Raw genomic sequence first — 14,323 nt, 5'->3', positions numbered from 1 at the left:
AGATAAGGGATAAGATGAAAAACAGGAATGATTGCTCCACAGGACAGCTAGGGTTTGTGGTTCCAGTAACAGAGAAAACACTTCAGACTTGAAACACCACAATCAATATTATTTTGATGGCATTTGTTAAGCACCTTCTTTGTGCCAGGCACTGCACTAAGCGCTGGAGTAGATACAAGCGAATCAGGTTGTACACAGTCCAAATCCCACAAGGGGCTCACTGTATTAATCCTTATTTTACAGATGAGTTAACTGAGGCCCAGAGAAGTGAAGTGATTTGTGCAAGGTCACACAGCAAACAAGTGGCAGAGCAGGAATTAGAACCAGGTCTTTCTGACTCCCGGGTCTGTGCTCTATCCACTAGGCCCCACTGCTTCCCTGGTTCCAGTAGCAGATGGAGAAAACTCTACAGCCTTGAAACACCACAATTAATCAGTGGTGTTTGCTGACTGCTTACAGTGTGGACAACACTGTAAAAAGGATCCAGGTTACCTGAAAGGGAAGAACATCCTGCTGATTAGCGTTGGTAGATGCTGGAATGGGTTGGCTAGTTTGTGGAGCCTCTGCTTCCGGGAACAGGTTATGGAACTAACATGGTTGGTTCAATTCTGGTTTGAAGAGGAAGTTATGGACTACAACTTGAAAGTCTCTCCTTCCTTGCAGCCCTATTATATTAAATGTGCCCACCTGCAAAGTCCTAGCCTTCCGCACACTCTCCCTTTTACAGCCCTGAAGTGCCATTTTTTATTTTTTTTAAGAGTGATAGGATGACATGACCGTAGACTGTAAGCTTCTTGTGGGAGGGGAATGTGCCTACCATTACTCTACCAAGCACTTAGACACCCAGTAAATGTTCGATAAATACCACTGATTGATGGCATGGTGCTCAGGATCAACCACATAGAGCATCAAAGAAAAGGAGCTGAAGGGGACTGGGAATAGGACTGATACAGTCTTCTCCTCCCCTTTCCTCTCACTTGGATCTGTGACTTTTGGGCATTTGCATTTCGGTACATATCTATAAATTATATATTAATTTATATTAATGTCTGTCTCCCCCTGTAGACTGAAGCAACAAATAGCAATAAGCAGCATTGATGATGACGCTGCTGCTTCTCCCCTTCTAGATTGTAAGCAGTGGGGACTGTGGGCAGGGAATGCGTCTGCTAACTGTTGCGTTATATTTTCCCAAGCACTTAATACAATGTTCTGCACAGAGGAAGTGCTCAATAAAATACCACTGACTGATTGATTAATGCTTGGGGTGGTGTTCTGTTGTCAAAGTTACCTATACTGGTCTAGGAAATTTTGAACTTCTTTTCTTGATATATAAAGTTGTTTCTCAGTATTACAGAGCCAAATCATTAACCTCTGACATTTCAAACCCAAATCACTGGTGATATTTGGATCTACTATGAATTTATGCCCTCCCACACACCATTCAAATTGACCTTTGACAATACCAGGTTCTCTTAAATAGGAATTACTTTTCTTCCTCTTTTCCTCCTTGGTGTTTCCCCTCCGCTTCTCACTTCCACACATACAACCTTCTGCAGTAAAGCAGTTCCAAAGACCCTTCCTGATAGCCACAAAGAAGGGCTAATATCTTCCAGCCTCCACCTTACCTTATTACCCCAGCAGTAGCTTGCGAGTCATTTTGCTGTGGACTGGGTAGGGGATATCTAGGAGGCAAGCTCCCCAAGATTTTCCTCCTCTTTGCCTCTAGACTGTGGGCTACCAAGTCTGTCGGATTGGGGTCTCCCATGCACTTAGTCCAGTGCTCTGCACACAATATGTGTCCAATAAATACCATTGATATCCACCTTCCTATCCCCTCCTTCACTATAGCTGAGAAGTCCCATGCAATGGAGAGCAGCGTGGCTTAGTGGAAAGAGCAAGGCTTGAGAGTCAGAGGCTCTACTCCCAGCTCTGCCACTTACCAGTTGTGTGACTTTGGGCAAGTCACTTAACTTCTCTGTGCCTCCAATACTTCATCTGTAAAATGTGGATAAAGACTGTGAGCCCCATGTGGGACAACCTGATGACCTTGTATCTACCCCAGTGCTTAGATCAGTGCTTGGCACATAGTAAGTGCTTAACAAATACTATTAATAATTATTATTATTATGAGAAGTCTCCACAGGGAAACATCTGGGAGCCGAGTGCTCCTTTTTCGCCTCTCGCTCTTTCAACCCATTGGAAGAGAGGCTCCTCAATCTTTGCTTGGAGTGGAGATAAAGCTGTCCTAGGATGTTAGGGGTTTATTTTTTAATATTCTGAAAGAGGTTGTCACTTTAGCAAAAGCCACTGTATTTGAGGTGAAGATACATGTTAAATACCAATAATTTTCATGGTCAATGTTGGCAGAGAAGTTTGCATTTAGCTGATAAATTAGAGATTCAATCATCATAGAAAATGTGAGGTTTCTCCAAAGTGGAGGCTTGAATGAAGTTACTGTCATTTTTTTGGTCATTCCAAAAAAAAAAAAAAACCAAAGCAAAAATTATCCAAAAACCCACAAGCTTAAGGAGTTTTATTTTGAATTAGATCCTACAGAACTCTACTTTTGGGGGGAAAAGAAAGGTAAGCAAAATCATTATGGGATTTTTGCTGGGATTTTTTCATTTTAAGATTACCCACTAACATTACTGTCTTAAAAACCTACGGCAAATTTCAAAGTTGTACATTTCAACAAGAATGCATAAGAATATTGAACGAAGGAACTGAACAGACAATAGTCTTTGGCAAATGGATCAATACAGGGTAGATTTTACTTTTTCCTCAGCACTTTCTAGCTCAAAGCAAAGAAAGGAACTCCGACTCCACACTTCCTTTTGGGCCACGTTAGCCAAAGATCATATGATTAGGTAACTGCAGCTGGACTTTCCATCTGTTCATGTGGTGAGGGACCTAAATCCTGGTTGTGGCAGCCACAGCCAAGTCTGGGGAAGCAGGGGAAGCTGTTAAGGGTTGCTGGCAGCTAGAACCGAATTTACCCAACCAGTTTCTGGAAGTGATTGGCCTTGAACCATTAAAATGAAACACGAAGCCTGGCGAATGAGGTTGTGGCACAGGATTCAGCTATTTTTACCTTATAAATGCCAGAGCTCCTTGTTACCAGACTTTGGGTAACCAAACTTTACTTGCTGTAGAGGTTGGTCATTGTTCTTTCTGACCCCTCCAGATTCTAAGCTTATTGTGGTCAGGGAATGTCTGCTGTATTGTACTCTCCCAAGCAATTAGGACAGTGCTCTGCACGCAAGTAAGTACTCAATAAATATGACTGATTGATTTATCTGACAGACCATTACCCTCATCATCTTCAAAGCTTTATTAAAAATCACATCTCCAAGAAGTCTTCCTTGATTAAATCCTCATTTCCCCTACTCCCTTCTGGTTAACTCTTGCACTTGGATTTTTACCCTTTATTCACCCGGCCCCCAAAACATATTCATTCATTCATTCATTCAATCAATCACATTTATTGAGTGCTTACTGTGTGCAGAGCACTGTACTAACGGCTTGGGAGAGTACAATACAACTATAAGACATATTCTCTGCCCACAATGATCTTATAGTCTAGAGTGGGGGAGGCAGACATTAACATAAACTACAGATATGTACACAAGTGCTGTAGGGCTGGGAAGGAGTAGAATAAAGGGAGCAAGTCAGAACAATGCAGAAGGGAGTGGGAGAAGAGGAAGATGGGGTTTAGTCAGGGAAGACCTCCTGGAGGAGATGTGCCTACAATAAGGCTTGGGGAGGGGTGGAGAAGGGGGAAGAGTAATGTCTGTCGGATATGAGGGAGGGCATTGCAGGTCAGAGACAGGATGTGGGCGAGGGGGTCAGCGATGAGATAAGCGAGATCAAGATGACACTGAAAAGGTTATTAGAGGAGCTAAGTTTGTGGGATGGGTTGTAGTAGGAGAGAAGTGAGGTGACGTAGGAAAGGGCAAGGTGATGGACTACTTTAAGCCCAATGATGAGGACTTTCTGGTTCATGCAGAGGTGAACAACCACTAGAGTTTTTTTGAAGAGTGGGGTGAAGTGTCCTGATTATTTTTACAGAAGAACGACCCGGGCAGCAAAGTGAAGTATGGACTGGAGTGGGGAGAGGCAGGAGGCTGGGAGGTGAGCAAGGACGCTGATGCAGTAATTGAGTGACTGTATAAACATGGTAGCAGTTTGGAAGGAGAGGAAAAGGCAGATTTTAGTGATGTTGTGAAGGTGGGACCAACAGGATTTAATGATGGACTGCATATGTGGGTTGAATGAGAGTAATCAAGGATAACAAGATTACAGGCTGGTGAGACAGGAAGCATGATGGTGCTGTCTACAGTGATGGGAAGGTCTGGGTGGGGACAGGGTTTGGGGGGGAAGATAAGGAGTTCTGTTTGGACATGCTAAACTTGAGGTGATGGGAGGACAACCAGATGTCTTGAAGGAAAGAGGAACCATGAGACCACAAAAGAGGGAGAGCGATCAGGGCTGGAAATGTAGATTGGGTATCATCCGCATAGAGGTGGTAGCCATTGGAGCAAATTAGTTCTCCAAGAGAATGGGTATAGATGGAGAAGAATATAAATTGAGGGATCCCCACAGTCTGGAGGTGGGAGGTGAAGGAGGGGCCCATGAAGGAGACTGAGAATGAATGGACAGAGAGATAAGAGGAGAACCAGAAGAGGAAAGAGTCAGTGAAGCCAACGTTGTATAACATTTCCAGGAGAAAAGGGTGGTTGACAATGTTGAAGGCAGCTGAGAGATTGAGGAGGATTAGGATGGAGTAGAGGCCATTATATTTGGCAAGAAGGAGACCATTGGTGATCTTTGAGAGGGCAGTTTCTGTGAAGTGAAGGAGATGGAAGCCAGATTGGAGGGGGTCAAGGAGACAAATGGAGAAGAGGAATTTGAGGCAGTGAGTGTAGACACCTCACTCAAAGAGTTTGGAGAGGAGTGGTAGGAGAGAGATGGGGTGATAACTCGGGGGAGCCATGGGGTGGAGGCAGGGTTTATACAGAAACGTGGTTACGTACATATCTGTAATTTATTTTAATGCCTGTCTCCCCTTCCAGTCTGTAAATCCCTTCTGGGCAGAGAACATATCTACTAACTCTGTTACACTGTACACTCCCAAGTACTTAGTACAGTATTCTACATACAGTACGCACTCAATAAATAACATCAATTGATGGATTGGTAGTAGAGAAATGTTTCATGAAAGGGGCCATGAGCTATTGTTCAGAGACACTTCCTCTTCTGGATTCCTAAGCCCAGGAGCAGCTCAACTGGGACCCTGGAACAGTAGTTACTCGATACTGAGTGTATGTACAGCACTGGGGACTCTGAAGAACTGCCGAACACATGATATGACCCAGCTTTTCCCACTAGGAAGAGGTTAGGGAGAAACAGCAATGACTAGTATCTGGATGGAACTCAGAAGTGGCATGCTCTGGTACACCAAGCACACATCTGCTACAAATTTCTTCCCCACTGCAGCCTCATAAGATCTACCACCTCCACATTCTTGTGGCTTGGGGAGAAGATTGAGCTTTGTGAGGACCTCAACCACTTCCAATTCTCTCTCCCCTCAATTTGGCTCAATTTTGCCACCAACCAATTGCATTTTATTTCTTTCTTGATTCTTTTCCTTAGAGCTCTTGTCTTTGAAAGGTTTAACTCTTCAAGTTGCCCTCTCACACTTCTCTATTGTCCTTCCCAGTTGAAGACCTTGGGGTATTTTTCAGAGGGAAAATTGAGAGCATTTCCCTATCTCCCCCATCTCCCCTTCAATTGTTTCAGATATCAAACACGCTCATCTACTTCAGAACTCACTCCTTTCCACAATCTCTTTGGAGTTCATTTCCTCCTGCTCATTGCGAACCTCTAATTCCGCTCATCGCCACTAAACTTTAGCTTTTATCTTCTGTTTGTGCTTCTGGTTTGCCCAGGTAGTCCCCTGGATTCAGAAAGGAAGTCCCCTAGCACCCCTTACCTTTGGCTCCCAATTTCAGTTCCATTGCCAAATGCCCTCAGCACAGCCCATTTCTCCTGCCTCCATCTCCCTCCTCTACCCCATGATAGCCAAACCAGTCACAGAGACTCCCAACGATCTCTGTGGGGCCAGAGGTGAAAGCTTGGTCTCCACGTCAATTCAAAAGTATCCCAGGCTAGGTCGACACAGTGTTTCTCAGAAATGAGGGTGAACTGTGAGTGGTCATATAAAGGGGTACATCTTCCCATAGGCTTAAATGCAATTAGGTTCCATTCCAAAACCTGCCCCAACATGATAACCAAGTCATATCAGAATTCAAAACTGCATGGTAGACTCCTCCCTCTTGTCCTTTCCCATCCACTAATTCTAGGGATTTTCTTGACCACTTCCTGGCCTCTACCATCCCTGCCGCTCCCAGCTCACTTCCAGAGTATTTATTTTCTGATGAACTGGGGACCCATGTAATAATAATAATAATGTTGGTATTTAAGCACTTACTACGTGCAGAGCACTGTTCTAAGTGTTGGGGGAGATACAGGGTAATCAGGTTGTCCCAAGTGAGGCTCACAGTTAATTTCCATTTTACAGATGAGGTAACTGAGGCACAGCGAAATTAAGCGACTTGCCCACAGTCACACAGCTGACAAGTGGCAGAGCCGGGAGTCAAACCCATGACCCCTGACTCCGAAGCCCAGGCTCTTTCCACTGAGCCACACTGCTTCCCCACTCAAGCTGTAGGTGCCGCACCCACTGGAGGGAGGAAAATGTTTTGGGGTCCCAGGCAGCTGTGAGCCCATGGCCCAGCTCCTTGTCTAAAGGGCAGGAATCTGGATTGGTGTGGGTATGTCCCCTTTTGCTGCTCTGTGAGCTCCTGGTCCCTTTCTGTATGCTCTCCTATCCCTGCTCTAGCTGCCAGTCCACTCTGATCGCTACAGAGAGACCAGATAACCGGGAGGCATTTACTACAGGGGCGGGGCTGAAAGGAAGCTGTGAGAAGGGACTCGCAAGCTACCACTCCCTCTTCCCCTGGTCCAAGGAAGGCAGAAGAGATGAGGCAGCCTTCAATAGGAAGCTTGGGGTCAGCGAGACTGATAAGAGTTTGCTTCCATTTTGGCCCAAGGAAGCACAGAATCTGGATGGAAGAGAAATGGAAGTTTAAATAATAATAATAATAATAATTATGGAACTTGTTAAGCTCTTACTATGTGCCAAGCTCTGTCCTAAGCGCTGGAGTAGATACAAGTTAATCAGGTTGGACATAGTCTCTGTCCCAAATGGGGCTCAAACTGTTAATCCCCATTTTACAGATGAGGTAAGTGAGGCCCAAAGAAGTGAAGTGACTTGCCCAAAGTCACACAGCAGACATGTAGTAGAGCCGGGTCATTCCAACTCTCAGGCCTATGCTCTATCCACTAAGCTACGCTGCTTCTCTAAATCCATCCAAGATCTCTGATTCTTCTACCCTTTCAGTCCACTCTATCTGGGCTGCCTCCCTCTTGAGTCCTGACCAAATTAGAGAACCCAACCTGTGAGTCACTGCCTGGGGAATGGCACTGCACAGGTCAGATGATGGGAAAGAGAGGTTAAGGAGAGAATTGGTTCCCCTGCTGCCACCGAGCATTGGGCTACATCAGCAGGCAGTGTGTGATGTTTCTCATCATCATCATCCATGGTATTTATTAAGTGCTTAACTTTGTGCAGAGCACTGTATTAAGCGTTTGGGAGAACACAATACAACAGAGTTAGCAGATATGTTCCCTGCCCATGAGTTTACAATCCAGGCAAGTGTCTCTCATGAAATCCTTTTTTGCATTTAGCAATTTGGTCTCCTCTCTTCCAAATGCTTTTTGACCTTGATTTTCAAGGTGTCAATTCACCTCATCTCTTAGGGACTTCTTCTGCACCTCCTCAGGCTTGTTCAGCAAAAACAGTAAGCCTCCGATCTGGTGTTCTGTCCTAGGTTGATTTACTTGCATCCTTTGGATGCGTACCTGCTGACATGGGTTCAACTACTATCAAATCTCCCTGGACAAGTCCTGCTACAATGGCCATCTAAAGATCACAAAATTTACTTGGATCAAACAGACTCATCTTTCTTCTCAGCCTATTTTCCCCTTACATAAAGACACGACACTCTATTCCCTCTGGGTAAAGTCTAGGCAATTTTGGAATCCCATCTGCACTCTGACCCTCATCTCCAAGAGACTGCTACACTCCAATGCCGCTGTCTATTTCTTGAATTAACCCAATCTCTGAATCCACTATTATGTCTCACCCTCCTGGTGACAATTTTTTCATGCCTGGTGATAACAAATCTTCTCCTGTCCCCTTTCTCTTTGTTCCAAAGCGAAGACAAAAAAGGTCATTTTCGGTTTTTGCCTTTCTCCCTTCCAATCAACTTTTGCAATGCTGGGCTACGCAAAATCAACCCATCCAATTTGAGCCCCTCATCTCTCGTTTGGCCTAGATCACTCTTTACTCCACTTTAGCCACTTAACTTACTGCCTCTGCATCAGCTACTCCCCCTCACCCATCTTGATATTCTGTTTCTCTATTTTCCATTCACTTCAGTTAAATCCTTTCACAGTCCCTTGTTCATAATTTTGATGAAACTTACCTTATCAACATGTTTCTTAAAATTGTGAAATCACAATGTTCGCCATTTTCCACTGCAGAGAAAATACACAAAAGTACAAAATGAATTCATTTAGAATGATAACAACCATTATTATTAATAAAATAATACAAAACATTGCCAAAATAATCTTGAAAAATGCTCCCAGGATACAGGGTAACAAAGGTGTATGTTCTGGTTTATGTGTTGGGCATTAATACATGCTTCTCTTACAATCAGATGCTTCTTTCTTAATGCCATTTTACTTTGGTTATTGGGCAGAGCTGAAAATGGATTGGGGATTGGGTGGTGGGTTGAGAAGGTGCGCCCTGATACTTTTCAACTACCATTAAAGAGTGTACTCCAGACCCCTCTTTATTATAAACTGTGCCCCGGACTATGGCTGCTAGGCTGTCCGGCTCCTAGGTATATCTCAACAGTCATGTCTACTTCCGGTCTGACAACTGCTGCAGTTCCTGGAGTTAAGAATAACTAGATTGTGGCTGAAAACCTAAAGGCCATAGCTCACTTCAGCATCTCCTCCCTCCCCGTCACCTCCACTGCTACCTTCTGGTCTGTTTCAGATGTCTCCAGCTAGCAACCCCAGCAGTTTCACCAGTGTTAACGAGACCGCTAGGACTCCCCCACACTCCTTCCCACCTCTGGATGATTTTTAACCACAAAATGGAGGATTCAAGGCTTGTTGGGGTCTGTCCATTCTACCTCATCCAAAATACATATTCATTTTCAATGTATCTTTAGCATTTCCCAGAATTGACTTTGGTTACTTGCACAATTCACACCCAATTCCAAGGAATAAGAGGATTTTCTCTCTAGTCCCTTTAAACATTCACTTGGGGATGTTAACTTCAGGAAGACTTTCAAACAAACAAAAAAATCAACATTATTGGAAAAGTTTTATATCATGAAAACAATGCCTTTAAAGTGGGGAAAAAAACACTGCACAGTCAAAGCCATTTCCTTCAGGAACATTATCTAAGTTAAGCCTCATTTCCTGCCAGGCAATGACTGCGAGAAAGTTACAGCATTTCCTGGCCTGTATCCATCATGACCAATACTTTTATTCTACAGATAAGTGATCCAGAGGGTGCTGCTTTTCGAGTCCATGACCAGCTGTGGGAGTATGGGGAGAGGGGAGAAAGGGAGGAAAAGAAATGTTAGAATGTGGGTTGGAAAGAGAAGCCTCAGTGATGGTGCCAGAGGCCATCATCTGGTGGCAGCGGGGCTGGGAACTCTTGAAAATCTTCCTTCCCACTGTTCCTTACAGCTCTCCTACTAGGATGGAACAGGAAAGCAGCTACAGAGCCAGGGCCTGAGAGTCAGAGGAACTGGGTTCTAATCTTGGTTCTGCCACTTGCCTGCTCTATTACCTCAGCAAGTCACTTACCTTCCTTGTGAGTCAGTTTCCTCATCTGTACAATGGGGCTCAGTATCTGATCTTTCTCTTACTTAGACCAGGAACCCATGTGGGACAGGGACTGTGCCTACCCCAGGGCTTAGTGCAGTGCTTGGAACAGAGAAAACGCTTCACAAATACCACATTATTACTACTAAAGCAGGAGTGATGCTTTTGCTTTTCCCATTCCTAGTCTTCTTAGAGTTAAAAAGTTTGGTGATGACATTTGGTTTGGGCTTTTATGTCCATCAAACTGATAAAGGAAATGAGCAAGAATGTTTAAAAACAGCTGTCACCAATATAAGAACTGTTAAAAGACATCCTCTGAAACTGGGCTAACCTTTCTCCTGGCATGTAGATGGAAATGCTTGCAAGGTAGACAAGGCAAAGGCAAGTATAATTGCCACTTGGCTTTCACACCACATTTATTCAGAGGCTCAGAGAGAACCTAAAATCTTAAACAATGTAAAAATACTGTGGATTGATTAATAAACTGAAGAGTGGCAGGGCCTACTGGATACACAGGCCTGGGAGTCAGAAGGACATGGGTTCTAATCCTAGCTCCATCACTGGTCTGCTGTGCAATCCTGAACAAGTCACTTGACTTCTCTGTGCCTCAGTACCTCATCTGTAAAATGGGAATTAAGACTGCAAAAGCCTTGGGGGACATGGACTGTGTCCAACCTGATTAGCTTCCTCCCTCCTCAAATATGCCAATCACACTTCCCCCATTCAAAGTCCTAGTGAAGGCTCACCTCCTTCAAGAAGCCTTTCCAGACTAAGCCCCCCTTTTCCTCAGCTCCCCCTTCCCTCCCCATTTCCCCATTCGCTCCCTTTGCTGTACACCCCTTCCCGCCCCACAGCACTTGTGTATATATGCACATATCTATAATTCTATTTATTTATATTAATGCCTGCTTACTTGTTTTGATGTCTGTCTCCCTCCTTCTACACTGTAAGCCTGTTGTGGGCAGGGATTGTCTTTGTTGACGAACTGTACTTTCCAAACACTTAGTACAGTGCTTTGCACACATTCAAATATGACTGAATGAACTTTTATCTTACCCCAGCATGTTGTACAGTGCCTGGCACATAGTACGTGCTTAATAAATACCATTTTAAAAAAAACTAAGAAAAAAGGACACAATTTTACATTTGTATTCCAAGTGAAATTTACCCAGAATACAAACAGTAGGATCCAGGAAATATTTATTCCCATTTATTTGAATAGAAAACCTGTTAGGTTTTCCAAGAGAAAAAAACAAAGAATACTTGCAAATACAGTTTCTGGTGAGTCTAGCAAAGGCATTTTCCTCGAATTAAAGAAGTGGTCTGAAACCAAGGATGACAGCTTTTTGGTTAAAAGGAAAAAAAGAACACAAGAAATTCCAGTTCTGGGTTGGAACAATGGTTCATCCAGTCCGGTCTTCTGTCTCGGCCAGAACTACCTAACGCTTGGAAGCACGGTCCCTAACCACGAGGTAGCACAAGGGGGGATGACCACTGATTTCTGCCCAGGCAAGGTGGCCAGCCAAGGCTGTCCCCCTCATGCCTGTGACCCTTTGATGCTCTGCCTCCGTTTGGGCTCAAACCGAAAAAGTTGGGTACCTCCGCTTGGAGGACCTGTGTGATTGCTGCTCTCTTGGGATAGTCAACCTACTGCTTAGGGATGTGCTTTTTGGCCTTCCTAATTCTTCCCCTCCCCATCATTAACTGTCTTTCTATCTCTTGTAAATTGCTAGTCCCTGGGTTTCTCCAAATCCCTCCTGAACCACCGTGCTCTTTGAGGGCTAGGTCATCCACTGTTAGTTCTCCCCGTTTTCTTTAAGCCCTTTGGAAATCACTTCTCAAGATGACCTTCCCTGACTAATTTAGAATCTCCCCAGATCATAATCCCTGAAACTGCCTCCTCAGCACTTCTGCACCACTTTGTGTACTCTTCACTCCTCAGGGCACTTACAGTAACTACCCTAGTACTTATGCACTAGTTCTTATTACACAAATTTACTTTAGTGACTGCATCTCCTATTGCATTTTTAACACTGAAGACAGTGATCATTTCTACTAATTCTACTGAGAAGCTTTTCTGGGGGAAAGAGCACTGGCTTGGGAACCAGAAAACCAGGGATCTAACTTTGGGTTTGCCACCTGCCTGCCACGTGACTTAGACAGGTCTAAGAAGGCGGGAGAACAAGAATTAAATCCCCATTTTACGCATGAGGAAATTGAGACACAGAGAAGTAAAGTGGCTTGACCAAGGTCCCAGAGCAGATAAGAGGTGGAGCCGGGATTAGAACCTAAATCCGCTGCTTCAAGGCCCATACTCTTTCCACTACGCCATGCGACTTCTTCAAGACCTCTTTCCTGAGTCAAGATTGAAAGCTTTGAGCCCCCACAATCACGAGGTTGTCATTAGGTGAGAAGCAGCATGGCTTAGTGGAAAGAGCATGGGCTTGGGAGTCAGAGGCCTGACTCCACCACTTGTCAGCTGTGTGACTTTAGGCAAGTCACAACTTCTCTGTGCCTCATTAAGATAGTGAGCCATACGTGGGACAACCTAATTACCTTGTATCTGCCCCAGCACTTAGAAAAGTGCTTGGCACATAGTAAGTACTTAACATATACCATCCTTCTTATTATTATTAGGTGATTCCCCCAGGATGGTAATCTGGCATTCACTCTCATTGAAGCTCACTTGCCATTTCTCAGTCTCCTTTGTTCAACCTATTTTAACACTTGAAAAGCTGACCAAAGTAACAAATCCTAAAGCCCCTTTGATTCACTGGACATTCAGAAAATAGAACCACTTAAACCCTTACCTTCCGCTACACCCCAAGGATACTGCCGTCCTCTGACCCTTTTGCCGTTGACTTCGATGATAGTATTGCTCCCTACCACTGCAAGAGGTAAACGATCCTACAAAAACAGAAGGAGTTATTGTACAATTCAAATCTTTCTCCCAGCTATGAAAGGCTAAATGTTCCTGGATTACAGCATTCTGCCAAAAGTTATATGCCTAGTAAGACATAACACCCATCTTGGTCCTTCAAAGGGACAAATGATGCTGATGAGCAAATCATGGAAAGCTTAATCAAAACTGTAATTCATTTATAATCACCCAAACCTCTGGGATCGCTGCTTACCTGTCAACAGCTCACCCAGCCACCCTACAAGTATCAGGTCCCCAAGACTCACCCAGCCACCCTACAAGAATGAGGTCCCCAAGACTAACAGCTACATATCCCTAGGGCATATATACTGCTTCTCTCACCAATCAACAGTATTTATTGAGCATTTGTATGCAGAGCACTCCATTTGGGATTTGGGAGAGTACACTTGTTTGCTGTGTGACCTTGGGCAACTCACTTAACTTCTCTGGGCCTCAGTCCCCTCATCTGCCAAATGGGGATTCAATACCTGTGCTCCTTCCTACTTAGATTGGGAGCCCCATGTAGGACCTGACTTTCTTCTATATACCCCAGCTCTTAGTACAGGCTTGGCACACAGAAAGCTCTTAAATGGTACAATTATTATTATTACAACAGAATTAGCCAACAATTTGTGTCCTCAAAGAGTTTATGATCTAGGAGCTCATAAAAAATATAACATTCCAGAGAACTTCAAAAAACAACGATTTTTAATCAAAAGGTAAAGCAAAATATCACTTCATATAAATCTTCCTATTTTCTATCTCATCCTCCTTATTATCCCCAAGAGACTGTAAGCTAATTGTGGGCAGGGACCATATCTACCAAGTTCGTTAAACTGTCCTCTCCCAAGTGCTTAGTAGAGTGCTCTGTATACAGTAAGAGCTCAATAAATATCACTGATTGATTATTGTTGCTCTCTCTCTAATAAAGGTCAGTGATGGGAGAAATGTTCACTGTCAAAGTCGGGAACTATGAAAAAGTCATTGGTAGAGCACAAGTGTGAATTAAGTCATTAGGTTAACCATATAAAGTATGACTATAATCCCCTCTGCCACCACCTTCCCCAGTAAGGAGGGTGAAATTATTGAAGATTAAAGTATTTTGGCAAATCCTCAAACAGCTTTTCTGTATTCATTTACCTACCTTTATCTTTTTTACCAGTTTATTTTCTTCTTCATCATCTGTTTCTGGGAATTCATATATCTTAATTTTGTGTTCTTGGATTTCTTTCATTATCTAAAATGGAAAATGAGATAATCAAATTGCTTCACTGGTGCATTTATTTACTAATTAAACACCTCTGTCACAATATAGCTGCAGTGCACTTGAGAGAAAGATCAGGCAGGGTCCTGACGGTTAGTGTTCATGGA

At 43.8% G+C, this 14,323-nt stretch overlaps 1 protein-coding gene across 5 annotated transcripts in view; it reads right to left on the bottom strand.

Moving 5' to 3' along the window:
- The window catches only part of SEPTIN7 (septin 7), a 147,173-nt gene that overhangs the window by 22,925 nt on the left and 109,925 nt on the right, over positions 1–14,323 (bottom strand). For all 5 annotated transcript variants that reach the window (XM_029048841.2, XM_029048843.2, XM_029048840.2 and 2 more), the window contains exons 8-10: positions 14,097–14,189; positions 12,843–12,939; positions 8,610–8,661 (exon numbers count right to left, since the gene is read on the bottom strand). In XM_029048841.2, the coding sequence (XP_028904674.1) occupies positions 8,610–8,661; positions 12,843–12,939; positions 14,097–14,189 (242 nt within the window). The remainder of the gene's footprint in view (positions 1–8,609; positions 8,662–12,842; positions 12,940–14,096; positions 14,190–14,323) is intronic.

The sequence above is a fragment of the Ornithorhynchus anatinus genome, chromosome 21 (assembly GCF_004115215.2).
Source record: "Ornithorhynchus anatinus isolate Pmale09 chromosome 21, mOrnAna1.pri.v4, whole genome shotgun sequence".
In the NCBI taxonomy this organism is placed as follows: Eukaryota; Metazoa; Chordata; class Mammalia; order Monotremata; family Ornithorhynchidae; genus Ornithorhynchus; species Ornithorhynchus anatinus.
Note: the sequence above shows the minus strand (reverse complement) of the source record. Positions and strands in the feature narration are given on the sequence as shown.